Source organism: Gymnoscopelus braueri (genome assembly GCF_963280865.1).
Source record: "Gymnoscopelus braueri genome assembly, chromosome: 3".
Lineage (NCBI taxonomy): Eukaryota > Metazoa > Chordata > Actinopteri > Myctophiformes > Myctophidae > Gymnoscopelus > Gymnoscopelus braueri.
Genome location: NC_137612.1, coordinates 39,164,867 through 39,187,501, shown reverse-complemented (window position 1 = coordinate 39,187,501; position 22,635 = coordinate 39,164,867). Strand labels below are relative to the sequence as shown.

Genomic DNA, 22,635 nt, shown 5'->3' with positions numbered 1-22,635 from the left:
TAAAAGTCCTGTCCATGTCACATTACTGTCATCTGGGGAGTGGGAACCCCCTAGAATCCTGTGGTTGAGAACCACAGGTTGAGAACCACTGATGTAGGTCATCATCATGGGAGGACTTGACACCAGGACCAGTCAGCCCACATCATGACGTCATGATGCTATACGTGGAACGGAAGTAGCAACGGGGCTAACACATTAGCAGCTGGGCTAACAAGTTGAGACGACCAAAACAAACGACGATGGCCAGGCGAAAAAGCCGAGAGAAACTCCGAACTATGGGAATGTCCACGCTTTGATCGAAGCGGCGATCTTAGACAGAGAGCTGGGAACGCTAAGCTGTCGTTCTACTCGAGTGACTTGCAGTTAGTTGGGGGTTTTAACCTGCCAAACAGACATTTAGCTACTAGTGTTGTCTGTTAGTGTTGTCTGCAGCTGTGCTAACTACTAGTTAGTGTTGTCTACAGCTGTGCTAACTAACTACTAGTTACAGGTAGCATACAAGAATGGTTAACTTACTCTCATTAACACACAGTGGACGTGTTGTTCGCTAGAGAACTAACTGTCAAAAGATGAGTTGGTTCAACGCATCCCACCTGTCCACTTTTGCTAAACAAGCCTTGAACAGCGCTCAGAAGTCCATCGATCGAGTCCTGGACATCCAAGAGGAGGACCAATGGAATGATACTGTTGTCATGCCCTACAATGGTATGTGGCCCTTTTTACTACGTGTAATGTTGGCTATAGACCCTTGTTTGTGTAACAGCCAACTTGGGTCTATGTGACTGTCAGGTTGTTATCATCTGAGCTGAGATTGTTTTATATAATTTTGTTCACCCCTCTCAATCAGATTTGCCCATGAAGACACCGCTAAGCGGAGGGTGGGGGACGACAGAGTGGGACTCTCCATTAGAGGAGCCCACTGACGTTCCGCCTCCTTCGTCTGAGGCCATCACCACTCCTGTCACCCGCACTGTTCTGGATGAAGAGACGGAGAGCTTTTTCAGTGCCTTCTTACCCCCTGGTGGCGAGGGTGTCAACCTCCAGGTCGTGTCAGTGCCCCCCGCTAAATCCAGCAGACGGCTGCAAGACGAGAAGAAGAAGAAGAAGAAGAAGAAGAGGAGCAGCAGGGAGACTGTAATCGATGACGGCAATGGAGAACCTCACACTCCGGGACCCACAGATCTGAGTGGAGAGGACCAGGAGGCCGGAGAGAGCCAGGTGGATGAGACTCAGTCCACACCATCCTCGCCACATCCAGACAACATCCTCCTCCAGCCTGTGTCTCCGGATTCATCTCCAAGTGATTGTCCTTGTGAGGTTGACGGCGAAACCACCAGTATGAGCTGGGTAGAAACGGACATTACTGAGGACGCTGTTTATGTGGACTCGCTCACGGAACAGTCGCCGACTTCCACAGAACAACAGGTTCCACTGGATGTTACCGAGACACCCTCTGCACCTCCTGCTGTCACCGCTGAACCCGAGAGCTCCGCCCCATCCGACCCCTCGGCCCCGTCGCTCCCTAAGGAGGTCCTCCTGGATCCTAAAGAGCCAAAGACGGAGGACCGTCAGAGTGACACCCCCTCTCCTCCGGTCAGCGCCTTCTCCTCGGGCACCTCCACCACCAGCGACATCGAGGTGCTGGACCACGAAAGCGTGCTGAGCGAGAGCTCGGCCAGCTCCAGGCAGGAGTCGGCGGACGGCAAGGGCAGCCTCCACCTGATGCAGGGCTCCTTTCAGCTTCTCTCTGCCTCCACCTGCAGCGATTTCCCCCGCCAGGAGGACTACCCCAAGCTCACGGAGAGTTGCGGCTCCTCCTCGGACGCTTTCGAGCGCATTGACTCGTTCAGCGTGCAGTCGCTAGACAGCCGGAGTGTCAGCGAGGTCAACTCGGACGACGAGATCCCCGGGAGTCGGACGCTCGCGTCCGTCACCACTAGCTCCACCCCCACGGACGTGTCACCACCAGCTGAGGTTCAGAATGAGGAGGAGGAGGAGGGAGTGGAGGGGGAGAAGGAGGAAGAAGAGGAGGAGATGGGAGTGGTGGGGGAGAAGGAGGAAGAGGAGGACGAGGCGCTCAATGAAACAATGAGGGACCAATCAGTGGATGAGATGGAGGAGAGTGGGCGCAGCGCCACGCCTGTTAACAGTGAGCAGCTCGAAGACCTGATGGAGCAAGAAGCAGAGGTCAACTTCACACTGCCAGGTGCTACCCCCGATGCTGATGGGGACCCCACACAGCCAATCACAGAAGAGATGAAAAGTGTGTCCACGTGCCAGATTCTGGTGCTACAAAAGGTAGCAACAGGTGTTGTATCCTTGTGTAGCTGGTAGTATCAATCAAAACACTTGAATTGTAGTATTTCATATTGACAAAAATATTTGACTCTTTGTGTAGGTGATTGATGAGCTGTCAAGTCGTCTTGAGAAGAGGGAGTCACAGCTGCTTACAGTCAGCAAAGATAAAGCTACGCTGGACGAAGAATGTGACAACCTCAAAGAGTGAGTTGGAACACACACACACACACACACACACACACACACACACACACACACACACACACACCATACTTTGTGTTTGAGTCTACCGCCGGATCCAAATATTTGTTTTAGGCCACACTTTGCCATGTTCACATGACATGCAACAGGATTTTGCAACAACATACAAATGCATACATAAGTCAGAATAGAAGCATAAGACACAAGAAAAGCCTGAAGGTTTATTTCCATTGTGGTCTTCTTATGTAACGTGTGTTTGTGTGTGACTGTGTATGTGATAATGCGATACGGTCAAACAGTATCAGTCCATTCAGTGTTCTAGAGCCATCAGTTTGAATATTGCCAGTGAGCTTTGGAGTCTGTCTGTAGCTATGTTCAGATATGGATACCGTTATTTTTGGGAAACCAATTAACATAAGTTGTCGACATATAGGAGCAATAGGAGAAGCGTTCTCACATGGCCTATTTTCCTGTACAGTATGAACCGTTTTCATTCTCGTTGGAATAGTTGCTTACAATACTTGTACTCGTGTATATGACAGTCAGGCATTTGGTGATGAGAATTATCAATATACTAAAGCATCCATGATCCATCCATCTGCAGGCTGGCATAAATGCCGAAACAAGATTGCCGCCACTCAAAATTCGTTGAACGTTCACACGTGACACCAAAATCAAATATGCCGACACATTGCCTGCAAATCCTGTACATATATCTGAATGGGGCTTGTGTAATTTGATCTCCAGTGAAGTGCTCAGCCTGAAGGAGGAGAGCTCTACCGTCCAGTCCCTGAAAGAGGAGTTCACACAGCGCATTGCTGAAGCAGAGAGGAAGGCTCAGCTGGCCTGCAAGGAGAGGGACATTGCTAAGAAGGTAACACAGTAAACACACACTAATGTCCTTTGGCGCTGCTTGACTGTCATCTTTCTTAGATAAGGTGTAGAAGAAAGAGAGAAAGGAGCGCATCTGTTTGGCAAGGCGCTCTTTGGTGCAAATCGGTGACAAAATTAAATGGCACAAGAAGGGAAGAGACCAAGGCACTCTTGTGGAAAAATCTAAAAGCCTGTAATAGTATGGCTCATGCATGGCAAGAATAGAAAATACACTTGCAAGTTGCTGCAACAATGCCTTCATCAGGATAACTAAAAGATCATTACTTTAAGGTGATTCCCCAACAGCTTGATGCTCTAACGGTCTACTCTGATTGTGATGAGATCTGAGTAATTAGCTAGTTCCTTTTCATATGAGAAACCCAGATATGTCAGGTTGGTGGTTTGTTTTAATGTTGCATGACAACCACAACATAAGACAAGCAGGGGTGTCTGTGACCATGCCATCTTGCTTTTTCTCCTCCACAGGAAATTAAGGGCATGCGAGACGAGCTCTCCACCCGACTGAACTCCAATGAGACGATGGAGATCATCAGAGAGAAAGAGGAGCTGATCAGAGGCCTGCTGGAGGAAGGTGAGGCTCATTATACTGTATGCTTGCAATTCCTTGTTTACTCCTCCATCCTCATGTCACAGTGAGTTTAACCAAGACACGGCCTCAAAGATACCGTTTTCTAGCTGTGTGTAAACTTCTCACAGAATCAAACTTGGACTTTGATTTGGGACTTAGACTTGAAAGACTCACCCAGAGGTAGTGGGAATGACACTTTGTTTTAACATCCTCAGGTCAACATTCAGTGAAGAGTAAGTATTATCTGTAGATACCAACAGTAATTACAGAGTTATAGGCCTTGTTAATCACTCTGGAAATGAGGGTAATCAATGAGCCACGTGATATCTGGTCTAATGCTGTGGTAGCCTCAATTGTTTGAATGTTGATGATGTCGATGTTTGCGAATGCCCTTAGATGTGCAGTTTTGCATCAGTCATTACAGCTGTGTGTTCTGCAGCAACTGTCAAATTCTGAACTTGTATTTTGTCACATCGTCTTTTGCTGAGTCCGTGAACAAGGCAGTGCATCACAGAAGTAGCATTTAATGAGCTCCCTGGTGTCATGAATTAGAAGGGGAAAAAAACATACTTCCTCGGTTGAACAGTGCATGCTTGTCTGCGTAATATCGGCTATACTGCGTGGATTTGGGGAACCTCTTTGAGCTTTCTTAATTAATTGGAAATCGAGAGTATTAAAACCAATTTAGACCTAGAACACCTATACGGTGTTATACATTGCAAGCCAGGAACACCTCTGTGTCACATTAGCTGTTGCTTGCTATATATATATAGCAACATAATCCTTTTTGAAAAATGTGAATACAAATTAGTTTTTTCATGCGTGGCCATAAAGTACACACTGTTAGAGCAGAGGCGGTTTTGTTAAATGGAATACAAGTTGAACAGAATTAAAAACCGGAATAAAAAAGACTTCTTGATGCTTTGCTGAAGAAATATATTAGAATCTGAGATCTTCAGAGTATAACAGGAATGCATAGAAATAATTGATGTAAGATGTAGTGAAACTAGGGCAGTAGACCTCTTATGATAATGCTGTCCTGTATTTCTTGTCAAGTGATTCTGTTAAGGCATAGCTCAAACAAAGCATAGCTCACCTTTTGTACTTTTTTCAACACACTGAAGTCATCACATTCCTTACTACAAACCTACATCAAGGCGTTCTGCTTGACATTTAACCTAGAAATGGAGACGTGGACCAGTCCTTGTACTGTATGTCTATACCTGGTCTCCACAATTGTCTGACTGACATCACAGTTGACAATTATTACAAGGATAACATGAAATAAAACTCATAATGCTCTTTCAGTCCTTCAGTTGTTTGGACGAACTTTAGGATATTAGATTCTTGCTTTTGAACGTGTGCATGTCTGTAGTATTGATTGATTGAATACTTTATTAACAGTTTGCAAATAGTACAGTGGTATGATTATACAATGATGCTAAAAGGATAATACAAAAAGCCCTAAGGGCTTGTTTCCATTGTGGTCCTGTGTATTCAATTCATCAAGAATTGCTCACAACCATGTCGCGCCCACCGTCCACTGTCTCTCGTGCAGCGCGGACGAGGCAAGTACAATCATGGGGCCTTCTACCCTTCAGTGTCTGAGATACATGTACATATGTTTAAACATGTTGCAGGTGAGAAGCTGTCCAAGCAGCAGCTGCAGCACTCCAACATCATCAAGAAGCTGCGTGTGAAGGAGAAGGACTGCGACACCAGGATCATCAAACAGAGCAAGAAGCTCAAGGAACAGGAGGAGGAGCTCAAACATCTGCAGCAGGTGATGGTTGACCCACTTCAGCCCTATATAAACTGCTCAAAAAAATAAAGGGAACACTTTGATCCCTTAATTCTTTTGAGTTTTTTCATGAACTGTGTACATAATGAATGAAAGAATTAAGGGATCAAAGTGTTCGCTTTATTTTTTTGAGCAGTGTACTTGGGCGTCGTATGGCGAATGGGGAAAAGTACTTGAACATCTGCTATTTTTGAACATTTTTGTCAATGTTTGAAAATGTTGGTTGTGAGAGTTGTGGTTTTCTTTCAATTAATTTGCAGATTCCGTATAAAAATGTACTTAGTTCTTCATCACTTACTATCAGTTAGGCCAGTAAGCACAACATGGGTATTGATAAGTGTAGGAATTTGAAGCCTACATAATTATAAAAATAAGAATCTTTTTACCCATGAAGTTCTGATTAATTTCACAGAAGCAATAAGACACACACACACAGCCATGATTCTGTATAGTAATAGATTACTGTATTCAAGAGAGCAGATGGGTTTGCAGTGCCGATGGTTCTAGGCTAAGCGCTCTCTTTGACTAAACAGTCAATGATCACAATAGTTATACACAATGGAAATTGTTATCCCACATAATTTCTGACGATGACAGCTGCCCATGTGGAGCCAGCTCATAGATTGAGAGGGAAGATGGCACGGTGATAATGTGCCACAGTTTATCTCAGACAAACGGCGTCCAAATGTCTTGACAACACATTGACCTTGGGTCTTTATCTCTTGACCGGTCGTCCAGTCGTCGCTGAAGGAGGTGTTGTTGCGTTCCTCAAAAGATAATCAGTGACCTTGCATGCGTTCCTTTGAGCTCAAAACACACACAGGCATGGTTTCTGGATGAATATGTGACAGCTTGACATATTACTAAAACTGTAGTCAACATATATATGTGTTCGGCGTCAAGGTAACATGGATATGACATTTCAACAAGACCCACAGAGAGGAGAAATATGGTATAAGGTTCAAGGATTTGGGAAGCCAAAGTTTGGCATGACTGAGTTAGGCCAAGATGACACTAAAATGGAAAGGTTGGACATATATCAATATTAGACATAAAATACATAGTTCAACTCATAGAGCATTGCCTTTTGATTTGCATCATATAGTTGACCTAGGCCTATGTACAGATACTGTATGTGTGTATAGGTGCTGGACGGGAAGGAGGAGGTGGAAAAGCAACACAGGGAGAACATCAAGAAGCTGAACGGTGTGGTGGAGCGTCAAGAGAAGGAGCTCAGCAGGCTGCAGACTGACGTTGAGGAGCTGCAGGAGAACAACAGGAGCCTCCAGTCTGCTCTGGACAGCTCTTACAAGTACATAAACTCATAAACACTCAACTAATACCTAATTTAAATGTTTTTTTTTTACAGAATGGGTACCCAGATTGACCGAACCCAAACTGACATCTTGAAATTGCTTAAGGTTTACCCAGCAGTCAAAAACGTAACTTTCCATCTTCATGGAACAAAGATGAGCGTTCACATTTTTGTGAAGTTGTAAATAGCACATATTAAGAGTTCTTTATTTATTTTCTGAAATTGTATCAGATCAATTTTCTTTTAATCAATCGTGACACCACTACTAGATACTCAACAGTAGACCTCTGAAGAGTTAAACTGTGAGGCCTTATGGAAGAGTTTGGAGAATAGACTCCTAAGAGAACAAAGAGGCAGACTCGGGTACCAGAATGAGTTCAGATGGCACCGGCTACTCTTACTGTACATGCAGGGATTATCATCAATCCCAATGAACTCTGTCAGATTGAAGATCTGATTATATGTGCTCCGAAAGTGGCACCTGTTCAAAGTATCACTTTGCATTATGCGCACAATACATCCTAACATAAAAAACATGTGCATGCGAGGAGCTGCAATTAGTGTCAAGTTACTAGAACAATGAAAGACTTCTGTTAACAACTCTAATGGGTTCCAGGGTAAACAAAGAAGTACAGTATAGCCGCTAAGGTAGTCAGCACTCAGCATGTTAGGTGAGTTGCATGGGTTTTCAGTAGCTCTGTGTATGGTTTTAACACACACACACACACACATTGTGCCTAAACGTTTTTGCCATTTATTGCTATTTTGAAAAACATTTTAAAATGGTGAAAATAGCCATTGTGAGCCTGTAGATCTTCTTGTTGAACTATTTGAAGATGCTTTTCAAAATAGTACAAAGTGCCAAAGAAGTTTAGGCATAAGGGGTAAGGCGGCGAGCAAGATAGGGCCCTTAATCTACTGTAGGCAAGAGCTATTACGACACTCAGTTGATTTGAAATTTGTTTAGGTGTGCTAAGAGATAACAAGAGAAGAGCAACACTTGCCAACTGCCGAAACTATTGGCAACCAATAGTTGGATTCAAACATTGAATCGTCATCCTCATAATGGGTGTTGATGAAGCACGCACGACACATGAATCACATGGTCGCGGCAAAATCAAAGCATGTGGTAACTCTCTTTCAACGGGTCTGCTGTAGGCTATTTACTGAAAGAATAATTATTTATTAATATTTTAAGTGATATAGAACAGCCATCATTGTTATAGATGGTGAGGACAAAGTGCTTAATTGAAAACTGTCAGTCTAGTGTCTTTCTTGAGGATGTGTACAGCATGGTAGATGGGAAGGGCAGTTCCTCTGAATCGTCATGAAGACTAGTGATTAATGCACAATAAGTGTTTAGAATAGCTGCTAACCTGGACCGCTAACCATACATGAATCCCACACAATGGAGAATTGTCATCCCCAACACCTCTTGCAATAGATTCAAGAATGAATAGTTAATCAACTACTAACGCGTTACTCACTCGGAGCTCACCACATCCAACAGTAACACTATAGAAATGAAAGATCCATTGAATACTGTGGCGTGTGGTTACAATTGAAGAGTTGTATGTATGTAGCAGTTTGACGGCAGCAACAAGACTCAGCCGTGATGGTTCTCGTCCAAAACTGTTACTTTTCAGGATTCAAATTCAAAAACGGCAAAAGTAGCAGATCTACAAGCTCAAAATTCGCCACTACGCGCTGTGATTTTGCGGATCTGCTACTTTTGATGCTTTTGTGTGACGCGGTAGTATGATCAAGTAGGGCGTTAATTTACGGGGGAAAAAAACAAAGTTTAGAATATGGAGTTAGAATATGCAGATAAGAGGTTTCAGCATGACAGCAACGTTACACATCCTATGTCCCCAGGGAGCTGGCAGAGCTCCACAAGGCCAAAGCCAGCAGGGCCAGTGAGGCCCAGGAGGCAACTCTCAGCAGGGAGACCCATGTCAAGGAGCAGCTGAGCGTGGCCCTGGAGAAAGCCCAAGAGGAGGCCCGTATGCAGCAGGAGGCTCTGGCTAACCAGGTAACAGTGGCTCATTCTCTGCATGCAGTGTTCTGTATTATAGTCCCTGAATTCATGGCAGCAAATATTATGCATTTAGCACAATATTGTGTTGTGATGCTGTAATTACTCCACCTACCAGGGCACAGGCCTGATTTTCTATTTCTTTCATATCATTTGTGATCCTTTTATTACTTTGTGTATGTTGATATGGAGAGCAACCTGCCAAATTAAATTCCTTGTAGGTAAGGCAAGTTGATTATTACACATTTCCTACACCAAGCCAAATTACTCTCTATAAGGCATAAATAGTATTTAATGTATTGTAAAGGGCTTGTGAATCGTCTGGATTGATTTGATAAAATATTTGAGTTGTGAACACAACATTTTAGGTACAATAATACCACACATACTATGTAGAGTTATTTTTGCCACATACCACTTACTTCCCATTTACATGTTTAGGAAAATGAAAATGAACACCCAATAGTAGCTGCAGCATCAGTCCTTAGTGCTCTTAGGGATGGGACGATTTATTAAATTATAACATTTTATTATTAGATAAAATTTCATGTCATGATTATTGTGGCCAAAATAATTGCGATTAATGATAATTATTGCAATAATATGCTTAAAACTAAAAAAATGCCACTTTTGATAATCTTTCTTCCTTTTTCAAGACCACTTTGGAAATAAGTGTTTCATTAACTTTAACATCCTGGTTTATAAGTTATATTGAGTTGGAACTTGTATTTCTTTTACCAAAATCAAGTCAAATCAAAAATCTAATCACCTGCACCCCAGCGTTCATATTCTGGGGGGGAACATTTTTGGTGAAGAGATTTGGTGTAGACATAAGAAAACGGTCTGCGATATGATTATGTGATTTTCTTTTTTTTACCGTGATAAACAATTATGGTTCCCCCTAAAACGCTCTCCACCTCCCCTGACTAGGTGGCTGACCTGAGGATGGCCCTACAGCGGGCAGAGCAGCAGCAGGGCAGGAAAGAGGATTACCTGAGAGACGAGATCAGTGAGCTGCAACAGGTAAGGCAGAGAGCCACAACACAACAGCACGTACCACCCAAATTTAGAACAAACATGTGAAAATTCTCATTCTACCACCAAAATGTGGAATGTCCTGACACCATCCATTAACTGATTCACTGCCAATCACGTAGATCTACGCGAACCTATTTAAAGCCGCCACGTGCCAATCGCGTAGATCTACGTGAAGTGATTTTTTTTAAATATGTATATATTTCGTTTTTTTTTTAATTTGACCCAAAGACCAAGGAGATATGATTGTTCAAAGATCTAGACTCCTATCCACTTCCTTGTTAACTTAAAACTTAAAAATGCTGTATTTCGGCTCCTGAGTACTTTATTTTTTTCAATTAAAAACTCTGGCACTGGCTAAAAAAATATGAAAATACCTCTGAATCACTGGTTTCTTTCAAAACTGACCTAAAAGAAAATTCCCATCGGAAGGAGGTGTCATTCACTGCCGCCGTTTCTCCTTTTTTCTCCTTTTGTACTATAGTGTTTATCTTTTATGCTATGTTGATGAATTGAATGCATAGGACCACAATGGAAACAAGTCCCCAGGACCTTTTTTTTTGTGTTATCCTTTTAGCCTTAACTCATTCAGTGCTAAAAAATTATTATATTATATCACCCCTGTGCCAAGGCCAAAGATACATTGTAAAAAAAAAAGTGCTTAGGAGCCGAGATACAGCCTTTTTCAGTAAGAAGTTAAACAAGAAGTGAATGGAGCAGCAAATCTTCAAATCATCATATCTTGGGTTCTGAACATAAAAAAACAAAACAATGGCACCCTGGGCTTATAAAAACGTGACGTCAATGGCACTGAATGAGTTAATGTCTGACTGTACCACGTGTTGTTTACATTTCTGACTAATAAAGTATTCAATCAATCAAAAAAGCCAGGACACTTCAGCAATGCCTCATTTATACATTTCGCATGACTTAAAAAAAGATCACCAGCACTCACTTGGCCCTTTATGATCTCTTATTTATTGAAAATCACCAGCAGCAGATTAAACACTGACCTTTTCGGCACACAGCCTTCCTCAGCGTGATTTAATGGTTAACTGTGAACTCTTCAACTGACGAGTTCTCCCATTCTATTTTTTAAGAGATATTTATAACCAAAACTGAAATGTTTTTTTTGTCGTGCCCCCCACAGCGACTGCAGGAGGCAGAAACCAGGAACCAGGAGTTGAGTCAAGGTGTTACCTCTGCAACGCGGCCTCTTCTCCGGCAGATTGAGAACCTGCAGGCCTCATTGGGAGGCCAGACAGCATCCTGGGAAAAGCTGGAGAAGAGCATCTCTGATAGGCTAGGTGAGAACAAGAGTCTCAGTGGAGGAGGGTCATATTATTTTGGCCAGATATTTTCATGTCAAGGACCCCAAGTTGCTTTGTTTTTGGCCACGGTTCCCCATCTGAAAATAACAGATATATAACAGATAGCCCCATAATTATTATTTTTTTATTGCAAAGTTTTTCAGAATTGTTCATGATTTAATTAAAAAAAATGCTGATATACAAGCTCACAAAACCGCATTGCGAATCGATGTGTGTTGTAGATAGTAGTCTATTTTGGATTTTATATAAATTAGGGTTAATGTGATTTAACTGATTTTGATGCAACACCCTCAAGGACCCCTAGGTGTCCACAGACACCACACTTTATTTAGGCCAGTATTTATAAATTGCTATCTTACCCTAATCCATTGATTCTCATAGTGTGGTCCGGGGACCCCCAGGGGTCCTTGAGGGGTTCCAAGGGGTCCCCAGGTAAATTTGATATAGCATCAAAATCTGTTTAACCACTTTAACCCTATGATACATTAGCTATTTGAAAAAAGTAATTTGATCCGTTGTGAGCTTGTAGATCTGCTATTTAAAAAAAATGAAAAAGAAATGTGGGATTTTTTTAATTTTTTATGATTTGTACTTTATTTTCTTTTTTAGACAAACATACAGAGAATTATTTCAACATTAACTCATTCCCTGCCTAGAACGACTAAAACGACTTTTGTCCTTTAACCCCCTCTGCCAAGAACGACTAAAACGAAGAAAATCTTTTTTTTTTCTTTTTTTTTCTTTTATTATTTATTTATTAATTTTTTAACCCAAAGACCAAGGAGATATGATTTTTTGAAGATCTAGACTCCCATCCACTTCCTTGTTAACTTAAAACTTAAACATTTTGTATCTCGGCTCCTGAGTACTTTTTTTTTTTCAATGAAAAATCTCTGGCAGTGGGCAAACGCAAAAAAAAAGAAGTTCTGGCAGTGAATGAGTTAATGCAAGCATATTTTAGACAAGACATACAATAAACATCACAAGAACATTCTTATTAAAATAACGACATTACTAACCAATGTAACCATTAAACGAGACAAGACATACCATACACATAATACAAGACATCAACAAAGAGAAAAATCAAAAATACAGTGCACAGAAGCATACCACCCGCAGTCCACCTCAGCCCTACCCCCAGACAAATCTAAACCAAGACACTTTATGGTTATTGAAGCTCACACTGAGCCGGAAACGTCATCCAAGACCCGTAGCATGTAGATGATAATGTCCCCATTTTAAATCATATTTATCCATCCTGTTGAGCAATCTATAAGACAATCTTTCATATGCGGCCAGTTGACCCAAGGAGGTAAACCACAGAGAAGGAACCGGTGCAGATGGGTCCTAAATGTGGGATATTTTTTATATATTTTAACACAAATCTTGCACGGGGGGGTTCCTGGCACACAATATTTTCAGATGGGGGGTCTGCGGCTAAATACATAAATTTGGGGGTCCTTGACATGAAAATGTTTGAGAACCACTGCCCTAGTCTGAACAATAGTCTAAAATATGGTTCCCTCTGTGCATTACCCCTCCTCAGCGGACGCCCAGGCTCAGCTGGCCGTGGCCGTGGAGAAGGAACGCTCCGCGACCGACGAGCTGCTCGGCGTCAAGGCTCAGCTGGCCTCTCTGGAGTCCCAGAATTCCCTGCTGCGTCAGGAGAAGGGCCGCGTCCTGGGACAGCTGGATGCAGAGAAGCAGAAGAGGGAGAAGCTGGAGGATGAGGGCAGCAGGTAACATGCAGTCAGAATCAGCTTTATTGTCACATCACAGTTGTAAAGAAGTGGGCAAAATTATTTTGTGAGTGAAAATAGAAAAAAATGTGGGATAGGTTAAATAAACAAGTAAGATATATATATATATATACAATATATACATATAGCGTATGTAATAGCATGTTTGTACATGATGTTTAGAACATTAGCATCATATGCAGGTGTGTACATAGTATGCCGCCATGAGGTGGATTTAAAGTGAAAGTAGCTGCAGGTACAGTGTTCTCAAGGGGCTTTTCAATAGACCACTTTGTGCAAGAGACACATTTGCAGGAGAATGCGAAGCACAAGCCCTTTCTTCTAACTTAATTAAATATGTTCTTAATGGGTGCATGGTCTAGAAAAGTTCCTTTACAATCAAAGAGAATACCAGCACTCGTGGATAAAATAAATAGAAGTGCCGTAAGGACATTTCTGTGGACACAAAAGAGACCACTACATACACACACAATATGTTGATGGCTATTCCACTAACGGGTAATCTTTCATTGTGAGTTTTGAGAATGGGCTTGAGAAGGTGGTCGTAGTAGGGCTTTTAAAAATAATCGTTCCCTGACCGGGAATCGAACCCGGGCCGCGGCGGTGAGAGCGCCGAATCCTAACCACTAGACCACCAGGGAGCTGCCGTACAGTCTTGCTGCATCTAAACATACTCTTTGTGAAATGCGTGGCTCGTGCGACAGCTGGTGGTGGGGCTTCCATTGAAATGTATAGCAGGGTAACTTCTCACCTCTCTGTAACGACACTGATGCTTCTCATTTAAAAGATAAAATTATACAGAGCCGCATTTAGTACTGCATTTTAACAGGATTCACGCCTGTAGGGCTCATCTTAGGTTGCATTAGATTGATACTTAAGAACTTGCCTTTGGCCATTGTATACTCTGTTTATATTGTGTCAATGCCTGAATTTCTTTGTACCTCACTTGATTTACGTGTTTCACCCAGGGTTGTCAGAGATAATAATGATAATGACCTCACAATGGTTATTTAGCTCAGTCCCAGAGTCTTTAACCACTTGAACCCCAGCATCCCTATTATGGGGGGAACAATGACAGAAAGTATCCGATCTACAAGCTCACAAGGTTGTAGATCGGATATTTTTATCCGATAAGTGTGCACTAAGCACAGTGCAACTGGTCCGTTTTACTATAGTATAGAGTCTTAAGTGGTTAATGACATTCACACCTCCAACTCTTGGTTCTGGTTCACCATTGTATTATACCATTCTTACACCATTGTACTAAATGTTGGATGTATAAACTTCTTAGAAGAAAGGCAAAAAATAAATGTCTTAGCTTCTTTCTTTTTTTTATAGAAAAGAATAGAATGTCTCAGACCTTCCCTGGTAGAGAGGTCTCTAGTAACTAACTAGTCTATAATGTGAACAAGGCAAACCAGTTGTGCCCTCCTTGCTGGTGCTCCGGCATCTGCCATCAGACCTCTGGAGCTTGTTCAGAAAGCTGCGGCTCGTCTGGTGTTCAACCGCCCCAAGTTCTCCCACACAACTATCCTTCTCCGTTCTCTACACTGGCTCCCCGTAGCGGCTCGCATCCAGTTTAAAACCCTGGTGCTAGCCTATAGGGCAGTGAAAGGAACAGCTCCTTCTTACCTCCGGGCTATGGTTGATGCCTACACCCCTGCCCGACCACTTCGGTCTGCCACCTCGGGGCGACTGATTGCCTCGTCACTCAAGGGTCCTTCTGGCCGATCCACACGGTCACGACTTTTTTCTGTTCTGGCCCCACAGTGGTGGAATGAACTTCCCACTGATGTCAGGACAGCAGAGTCACTGCCCATCTTTCGCCGCAGGCTGAAAACCCACCTCTTCAGGAAACACTACCCATCCTCTCTGCCTGGCCTACTTGTTGTTAACTAGTTGTACGAACGCTTGTTTTGTTGTTGTACTGTTTTATTGGATCTTGTTTAGTCGATACACTTATTTGTTTTAGCTCCTGCTCATTTGATTTTGCAATTTTTGTCTCATCTGTTTAAGGAAATAGGTAGCTGATATAATGCACTTTTACCTTAGCGCTAGGTATACTCTTGGTTGCTTGCTTTTGCATAAAATTCACTTAACACATTGGGTGCCAAAACCGTATATATACGGTTTTGCGCATACTAACGTTGAGTGCCAAAACCGTATATATACGTTTTTTGAGAAAAAAAAAAAAAAATTACTTTTTTTTTTTTTTTTTTTTTTTTCCTTCACAGCAACAGGAAATATCACTCCTACAAGATTTAGACTCCAATCCACCTCCTGGTTAACTTATGACTTCAAAAACCTGTATCTCGGCTCCTGTGCACTTTTTTTTTTTACAATGTTAATTTAACTATTTTCAACTGGCTGCAACTATGGAATGGATTTCCGAATGTTTAAAAAATTTTCCCCCCGATTGTACGAGACCTGTATGTGTGTAATGAGGGGATCACCGTGAGGACAGTGATCACTGAAAATATTTTGTGACTACTTGAAAAAGGTTCAAAATGTTTAAAAAGTCCTGGCACTCAAAGTATAATATTTTAATAAACCTCTGGCACCCAATGTGTTAAGACTTCTGGTGATTAGTAGTTTTCGTTCCCTACCTATGTTGAATGCACTTATTGTAAGTCGCTTTGGATAAAAGCGTCTGCTAAAAAAAATTACTGTAATGTGAGGAAGGGGGGGGGGTGCTAAAAGCCCCCACAGAACTGCCCCTCCCCCCACATGGGATGCAGTCATGCAGCGTGGCAGTTGGCTTAGCTTTGTGTGCTGTGTGAGAGGCCTAATGCAGCACAGCGGGCTAGTGGCGCAATGGATAACGCGTCTGACTACGGATCAGAAGATTCTAGGTTCGACTCCTGGCTAGCTCGTAGATTCTTTTCTCAGCTCATGTTTCTATTCATCAACAATCCACTACATTACTATGTAGTAATCCACTACATTACCATGTTATTACTATGTTATCTGGTTAGAAACTAGAAGGAAAACTAGACAGCTTGCTGTTACAATATTTGCCATGTGTGATATAAAGGAGGATAAATATAATTTCGGCATTGCACCACATATTCAGTTTAGTTCATTTTATTTGATGTGGACATTGCAATAACATTGGAACTGCAACATTTAATTGTGGACAAGCACCAGATGCATTGTATTTAGTGGTAATAGTAAAATGCTGTGTTAGAACTCCATTACACAGCAGGCTTTTAATAAATACATTTTATAGATGTAATATAATATTAAAAAATATATCACATTTTAAACAAAATATCAACAATAGCAAAAAAAGAAATAAAAGGAGACAAGAGAAAGGAATGACAAAGAGAGAAATAAAGAGGGAACATCACCTCCCCCTAACGGAGGAAATTGTGCATGGCAACTAGGTGGCATGCCTCAGCCTTTTTCTTTGTCAGAGCACAGCAATGCAGCACGGCGGGCTAGTGGCGCAATGGATAACGCGTCTGACTACGGATCAGAAGATTCTAGGTTCGACTCCTGGCTAGCTCGTAGATTCTTTTCTCAGCTCATGTTTCGATTGATCAACAATCCACTACATTACTATGTAGTAATCCGCTACATTGCTATTGCCATGTTATCACTATGTTATCTGGTTAGAAACTAGACAGCAAACTAAACAGCTTACTGTTACAATATTTGCCATGTGTGATTATAAAGGAGGATAAATATAATTCGGCATTGCACCACAGATTCAGTTTAGTTCATTTTTTTCCCCCATCTGTTTTCAACAGTCACTGCATACTGGTTAGAAAGCATCTGGCTATTAACCATTAATTTCTTTATGATCCTGACAATATTTGCATTGTTTCTGTTTTTATCTGAAACATGTTTTCTGAAAGTTATTAACTCGTTTTTACCCACAGTCTCTCAGCTACTGTCATTTTTTAATTAGTATCATTAATTATTATTGTTATTGTTTTCTAATAATTGCTGTAATTGTCCTTTTAGGGAGCACGTTGAGTTGGAAAACCTCCGTGGGGAACACAGTCGAGCAATAGAAGATGCAAAGAAAGAGAAGGTACCATGTGTTCCTTTTCCCTCTCTAGTGATGGGTCGTTCATGATCGATCGTTCAAAAGAACTAGTTCATTGCCGTGAACGAGCTTGTTCACGTCCTGAAACTGTTACGTTCACGTTATCGTTCATATCCCCCATCTCCTCCCCCAGTACACAGGACGGGAGGGCGGGCTGTACACGCAACATAATAATAACGCTCCCGTTAGTGTTTTTCATTAGAAAATAGCGCTACTGAACGAGAACGTGAACTTCCCTGTGTAGAACAACTGCTTTATGTCTGCCTCTATCTGCTACACCCACCAGCTGCTGCTGACCAATCAGCTGGAGATGGAGAAGATGAAGGTGGAGCAAGAGAAGAAGAAATGCTACCTAGCACAAGAAGCCCTCAAGGAAAGGGTAATACATGATGTATTAATGTATCCTCTAGCTACTGTACTGTACTAGCCTTTTGATCTACACCTTTTCTACATCTTACCACAAGTAAGACGCGCGAACGCTGGAAGCGAACGCAGCTTGATGTAGCTGCTATATTTCAGGCACACTGTAGTAGCGCACTCTGGCGCACTCTGGCGCACTCTGGCGGCTGCACACAGGCAGTGCAGCCGCTATATTTGAGCCACAAGTTTCGAGTCACATGGGGGTGCGAGCCAATGAGAGCGTGAGTCACATGGGGGCGCGGCTGCACACAGGCAGTGCACACACTGTTATGTACTGTCATGTACTATTCTCATGTCTTACTAAATAAACTACATCAATCAATCAATCAAACAGAGCCACACACACACGGACAGACACACAAGCCGAGCAGGGTTTCATAGTAAGCTGCACTTGGGCGGAGGCGTTCCGCGTTTGCAACAAGACCACATCTTATTCATGTCTGTCTGTCTGTCTGCACCTACAAATAAATGTGCACACACACACGCACACACAACGGTACGACCTATGCACATGGCACCTAAAATTGTGCGATTGCTAACTTATTGTGTTTTGTAGTACTATTATTTGCTACTATTTCCCTATTGTTATTTTATTGCTGTTTATTAGTGTGGTTGCCCTAACAGGGCAACCAGACTATAGTACTTGATGAACTTTATTATTCCATATAAACAATACTTTGCCGCGCTACTCCTCCCACAGTTTTTTTTTCCCCAATTTTGCGACATATGTCAAAATGACGGCTTCACCGGGAATCGTGTGCATCCATTTTGCTAAGAGATTGGTTGCATAGTTGTATTGATATTGATTTATTAGTGCATTAAATTTCCCCATCCACTTTAATGGAAAAGTGAAAAACTCAAATTCAAGTATTTTTTTCTCAGAAACTGTAAGAGCTAGAGTTACCAGATTTGGAGGGGAGGTTAATAATTTAATCCAAAATTATTAAACAAATAATTACACCATTCGGCCTCATGGTGGCGCTATAACAGCCGCCTTTACGTTTTGGCCTATAACTCTTGAACCGTTGGTCGTAGAATAAAAAATTACTCATCTCCCCATATAGGCCACGCCCATTTGCGTCAGGATAGATTTTCCGCCATTTTGAATTTTCTTCAAAACACACTTTTTGCTCCTTTTCCTACAAATGTTGTCCAAATCTCACACAAATCGGTACAGGTCATCTATGGACCCATGCGATAAATATATCCAAACGGCATTTTGATAGTCCTTACCGTTCGTCCGTAATTGGCTTCCAAAGTTAGTAGGAGGGGCCCGTTTTACCAAAAATGCCAAAAATCACGAACAAAACGTCCAATCGATCCCAAATTTAAATCACATGTCGAGGGTGGTTTACTCAACAAATAACCAAAAGCATTTCCACTTTGATCCATAGGGGGCGCCACAACTGCGCAAAACGTAACCGTTTGATGCAAAACATGATTTTTGGGGGGATAACTCCTCTCAAAATGAAAAGCAGGTGATCTCAGGAGTTACAGGACGATGTCATTGGCCCGCTACATTTGTGGGAGGGGCTTATTTATTTAGTGGGAGGGGCCTATTTCTTAAAATCAAAACGCCATGTATCACGAACGCAGGATCCAATCAGCACCAAATTCGAATGGCACGTCGCGCGGCCTCCAACGGTATTCCTCCAAGCGTATTCCTCAAGTCCCGGCGGCGGCGACCCGCGACCGGCGTCGGCGCAACCACACTTTGCAATTTCCCAGAATTGCGACGCGTCTAGTTTGCAAATGTTCTTGTTGCTACGATGTCAAGGAGCTGAAACCCAATCATTTTACTCTTGTATACTTGTAAAATGGGAAGTAACAAAATAAGAAAATCTCGACTAGATTAAATAGGTGTTGTTTTGTACTGTAGTTAATGTTGATGTGTGTGTGACTGTGCTTGTCCATCAGGAGAGGAAGGCCATGGTGCTCTTTGTGGGCGAGCCCCCCACCTCCTCCACCCCCCACTCACTGTCGCGCTCCAGCTCCATCAGCGGGCCGGACAACGCCGGTCTGCATACCTCTGTGCTATCTCAGGTAAACTGCTTCAGTCTTCAGTCACATACAAAACATAAAAATTGCACTCAGCAGAGTGCAACCTCCGGCAACACTATGTAATTGTCATGATTTGACTTTTGACCCAAAGTTGATCTCTTCAGGGCAGCGTGATAAACATTCGCCTCCAAGCTCCATTAAAATCTGGCCATCCATTCTTCAGTTATTTTGCTAACAAACCGAACAAACCGAACAAACCGAACAGGGTGAAAAAAGAACCCCAGTCAAACTCTGTTGGCGAAGGTAATTCAAAAGACCAGCATTTGCATAATATCCTTTTTGAAGTTGAATTGTTTGCATGATTTTGTGTTGTTTAGGATGACCCTCTGGAACACTCGCTGGCCTCTATGTCCATGTCTATGAGTGGCACCAACTTATACGAAGCTGCCAGGCTGTCTGGAGGCTCCAACATCATAGAGAACCTGCAGTCTCAGCTCAAAGGGAGAGAAGGAGAGATAGCACAGCTGCAGGTAGCAGTTCACTCCACAGACTGGATGCTAAACTCTTCATAGCATCATTAATTAAACCCTTAAATAAACTCTAGTCTAGCTATATTTGTTGTCCATTTGGCTTCTGATATGTTTAAATTGTTACAATTTGACAGTGTTTATACAACCGATTTATACTTGGTTGCGCACCAAAAATAGATCTATAAATTCACAATGTGTTGGGACGCTTTATGAACTTGTAGATCACCTTTTTTCAGTGTGTGATATCGGCACGCAAATAGTATTAATCACCCTGAAGCATGCCATCAAGTGTGCTTTTTCTTACCTTTATTTGTTGCTACTATATCATGCTGCTAAATGTTATTCTTTAGTAATTCTGGTTTCAATTAATGTGCTATAAGTTTTCATTCATTTTACTGTATTTGTATTCATTATTGCCTAAAAACACAAGAATTGCTCTTCTAACACCACTATAACATCTTTGAATTCAAAGTTATGCAACATGTACCTGTAAAACTGTGAGCATATACCCTTCAGTGCTACTGTATGCCATCACTGTCATGTTTACTATGTTCTCTCAGCTGGAGATCTCCAGTCTGGAGAGGAGTCGCTCGGTCATGGCTGAGGAGCTTGTCCGACTCACCAATGAGAACGATGAGATGGAGGATAAGGTTAAGGACATCCCAGGGCTGAAGGTTCTACTCAACGTAAGAGCAGTTGGCTAGTAGCTGTTGTCTGTTGACGCTTTTTGGCTATAAGAACCGTGTCATGCCATCTAACATAATTCACAGGTTCTGGACTATACGCTATGGCTCTGTTTCAGATAAGGTTCTCAGAACCTAATTTGGGCCCTGCTCAGATGGTAGTACTAAGCCTGGATCCATTGGATCCTCAAACTGTCGTTCAAACCACCCAACTCCAACTTAGTTTTTTTTCCCGTCTGACTTCGTCATTTTAATCAATGATGGACAAAACGATTATCTCCACATTAATGGTCAAAAAGCTCCTAACTCCACTTGAGCTGCATTTTGGTAAAATGATGATAATATAATTACACATTCAAGTGTCTGACAATGTATGAAGTCACCATACCAACTTTGATGAGGCAGTATTGTGTTGTTTTAAAAACATGTTTAATACATACAATACATATACCGGTAGTAGAAATGCTCACACATGCTCATCTAGTGTAGTATCTGAGCTCATAAATAATAGGTATACATTTAAAATGCTTGTGTTTGCCCCTCAAATTCCACCTACCAGATGTGTGTGTGATCAACTTTGTTTTGGGTTGTGTATTATTTTTTCAGGATCTGGAGCAGAGGCACAATACCATCCTTCAGATGTATGGAGAGAAGGCTGAGGAGGCAGAGGAACTGAGGCTGGACCTGGAAGATGTCAAGAACATGTACAAAATCCAGATTGATGAACTGCTCAAGAACCAGACATAGACTGGCTTAAAAATCTCCATCTTTAAATCTGGGACGCTCCCCAAAAAAAAAACAATATATCGGCGTATGCAGATTCACTGTAAAAGATGGGAGAGATGATTTTACTTTTTTCCTACAACTTCCACCGATGTCTGTAAAGTTGATCTGTCTGAGTATCCTGATTTTATTTTTGTTTTTATTGTTTCATTTTAATTATCCAATACTATAGCTATTTATGTCTGGGAATAGTGGTAATGTTGGTAACAGCATAGCATTATAATAGAGATTACAAAACAGATGAAGGATAATCACAACACTATGACTCAGTCACAACTTTCAACTCTTAAAATCCTTGGGACTTCATACAGATTATTACAAATACTTTTTCATGATCAGATTCACAGTGCTGTGTGGACCATTTCTGACTATCATAATCGATGAACAGGATGTTTGCACTAAAGGTTTTCAGTTGAATAGATTGAAATATAATGGGAATGGTTCAAGATATATAACAAAAATAATTATTGTACAGTTATAATTTGTTCAGCTCCTTATAACTAAAAAATAATAATTGTAGATGTTTAGCATATTAATCTATGCTTAAAATCCTGAAGATTGGATTTGAAAATGTATAAATATGTAAATGAATAAACATTTATTTGGGTGGTGAAATATAACTTTTTTGTTAAATGTCATTTTAATCAAATATTCTGGTTGGAAAATAAGTATTTGTGTTCAAAGAAGAAACTCATGTTTCAAAGTAGACTTCCCACTTCACAAGAAAGAAGTTGGTCGACAGCGCCACCTAGTGACTAATAAACTGCATGCTGGCGTAAGATTTCCGGTGAGCAGTGTTGCCATGTCGGCTTTGTATAAGCGACTTTGGGCTTATTCTGTGAAGTTGTGTGTAAATATTAGTAGTTGCTTTCTTTTGGGCTTGTTTCTAAAGTGTAGTTTCTTATTTGGGCTTACTTCACAAT

General features: G+C 41.8%; 1 protein-coding gene across 1 annotated transcript; it reads left to right on the top strand.

The window, feature by feature from the left end:
* Window positions 1-195: 195 nt before the first annotated feature.
* On the top strand, window positions 196-22,326 carry tmf1 (TATA element modulatory factor 1). The gene is made up of 17 exons (XM_080424878.1): window positions 196-705; window positions 848-2,298; window positions 2,399-2,502; window positions 3,247-3,373; window positions 3,859-3,964; window positions 5,602-5,744; window positions 6,908-7,074; window positions 8,953-9,109; window positions 10,043-10,135; window positions 11,298-11,454; window positions 13,028-13,220; window positions 17,211-17,280; window positions 17,582-17,674; window positions 19,633-19,758; window positions 20,094-20,246; window positions 20,807-20,932; window positions 21,536-22,326. Exons 1-17 carry the CDS (start codon window positions 570-572, stop codon window positions 21,674-21,676), a joined length of 3,543 nt encoding a protein of 1,180 aa, XP_080281004.1. The 5' UTR covers window positions 196-569; the 3' UTR covers window positions 21,677-22,326.
* The last annotated feature ends 309 nt before the right edge of the window (window positions 22,327-22,635 follow it).

Bases quoted from the DNA above. Each gene is read 5' to 3' on its own strand.
- tmf1 (XM_080424878.1), top strand. From the start codon at position 570: ATGAGTTGGTTCAACGCATCCCACCTGTCCACTTTTGCTAAACAAGCC. The intron at 3,374-3,858 runs GTAACACAGTAA...TCTCCTCCACAG, and splicing joins AGAGGGACATTGCTAAGAAG to GAAATTAAGGGCATGCGAGA. The intron at 3,965-5,601 runs GTGAGGCTCATT...AACATGTTGCAG, and splicing joins CAGAGGCCTGCTGGAGGAAG to GTGAGAAGCTGTCCAAGCAG.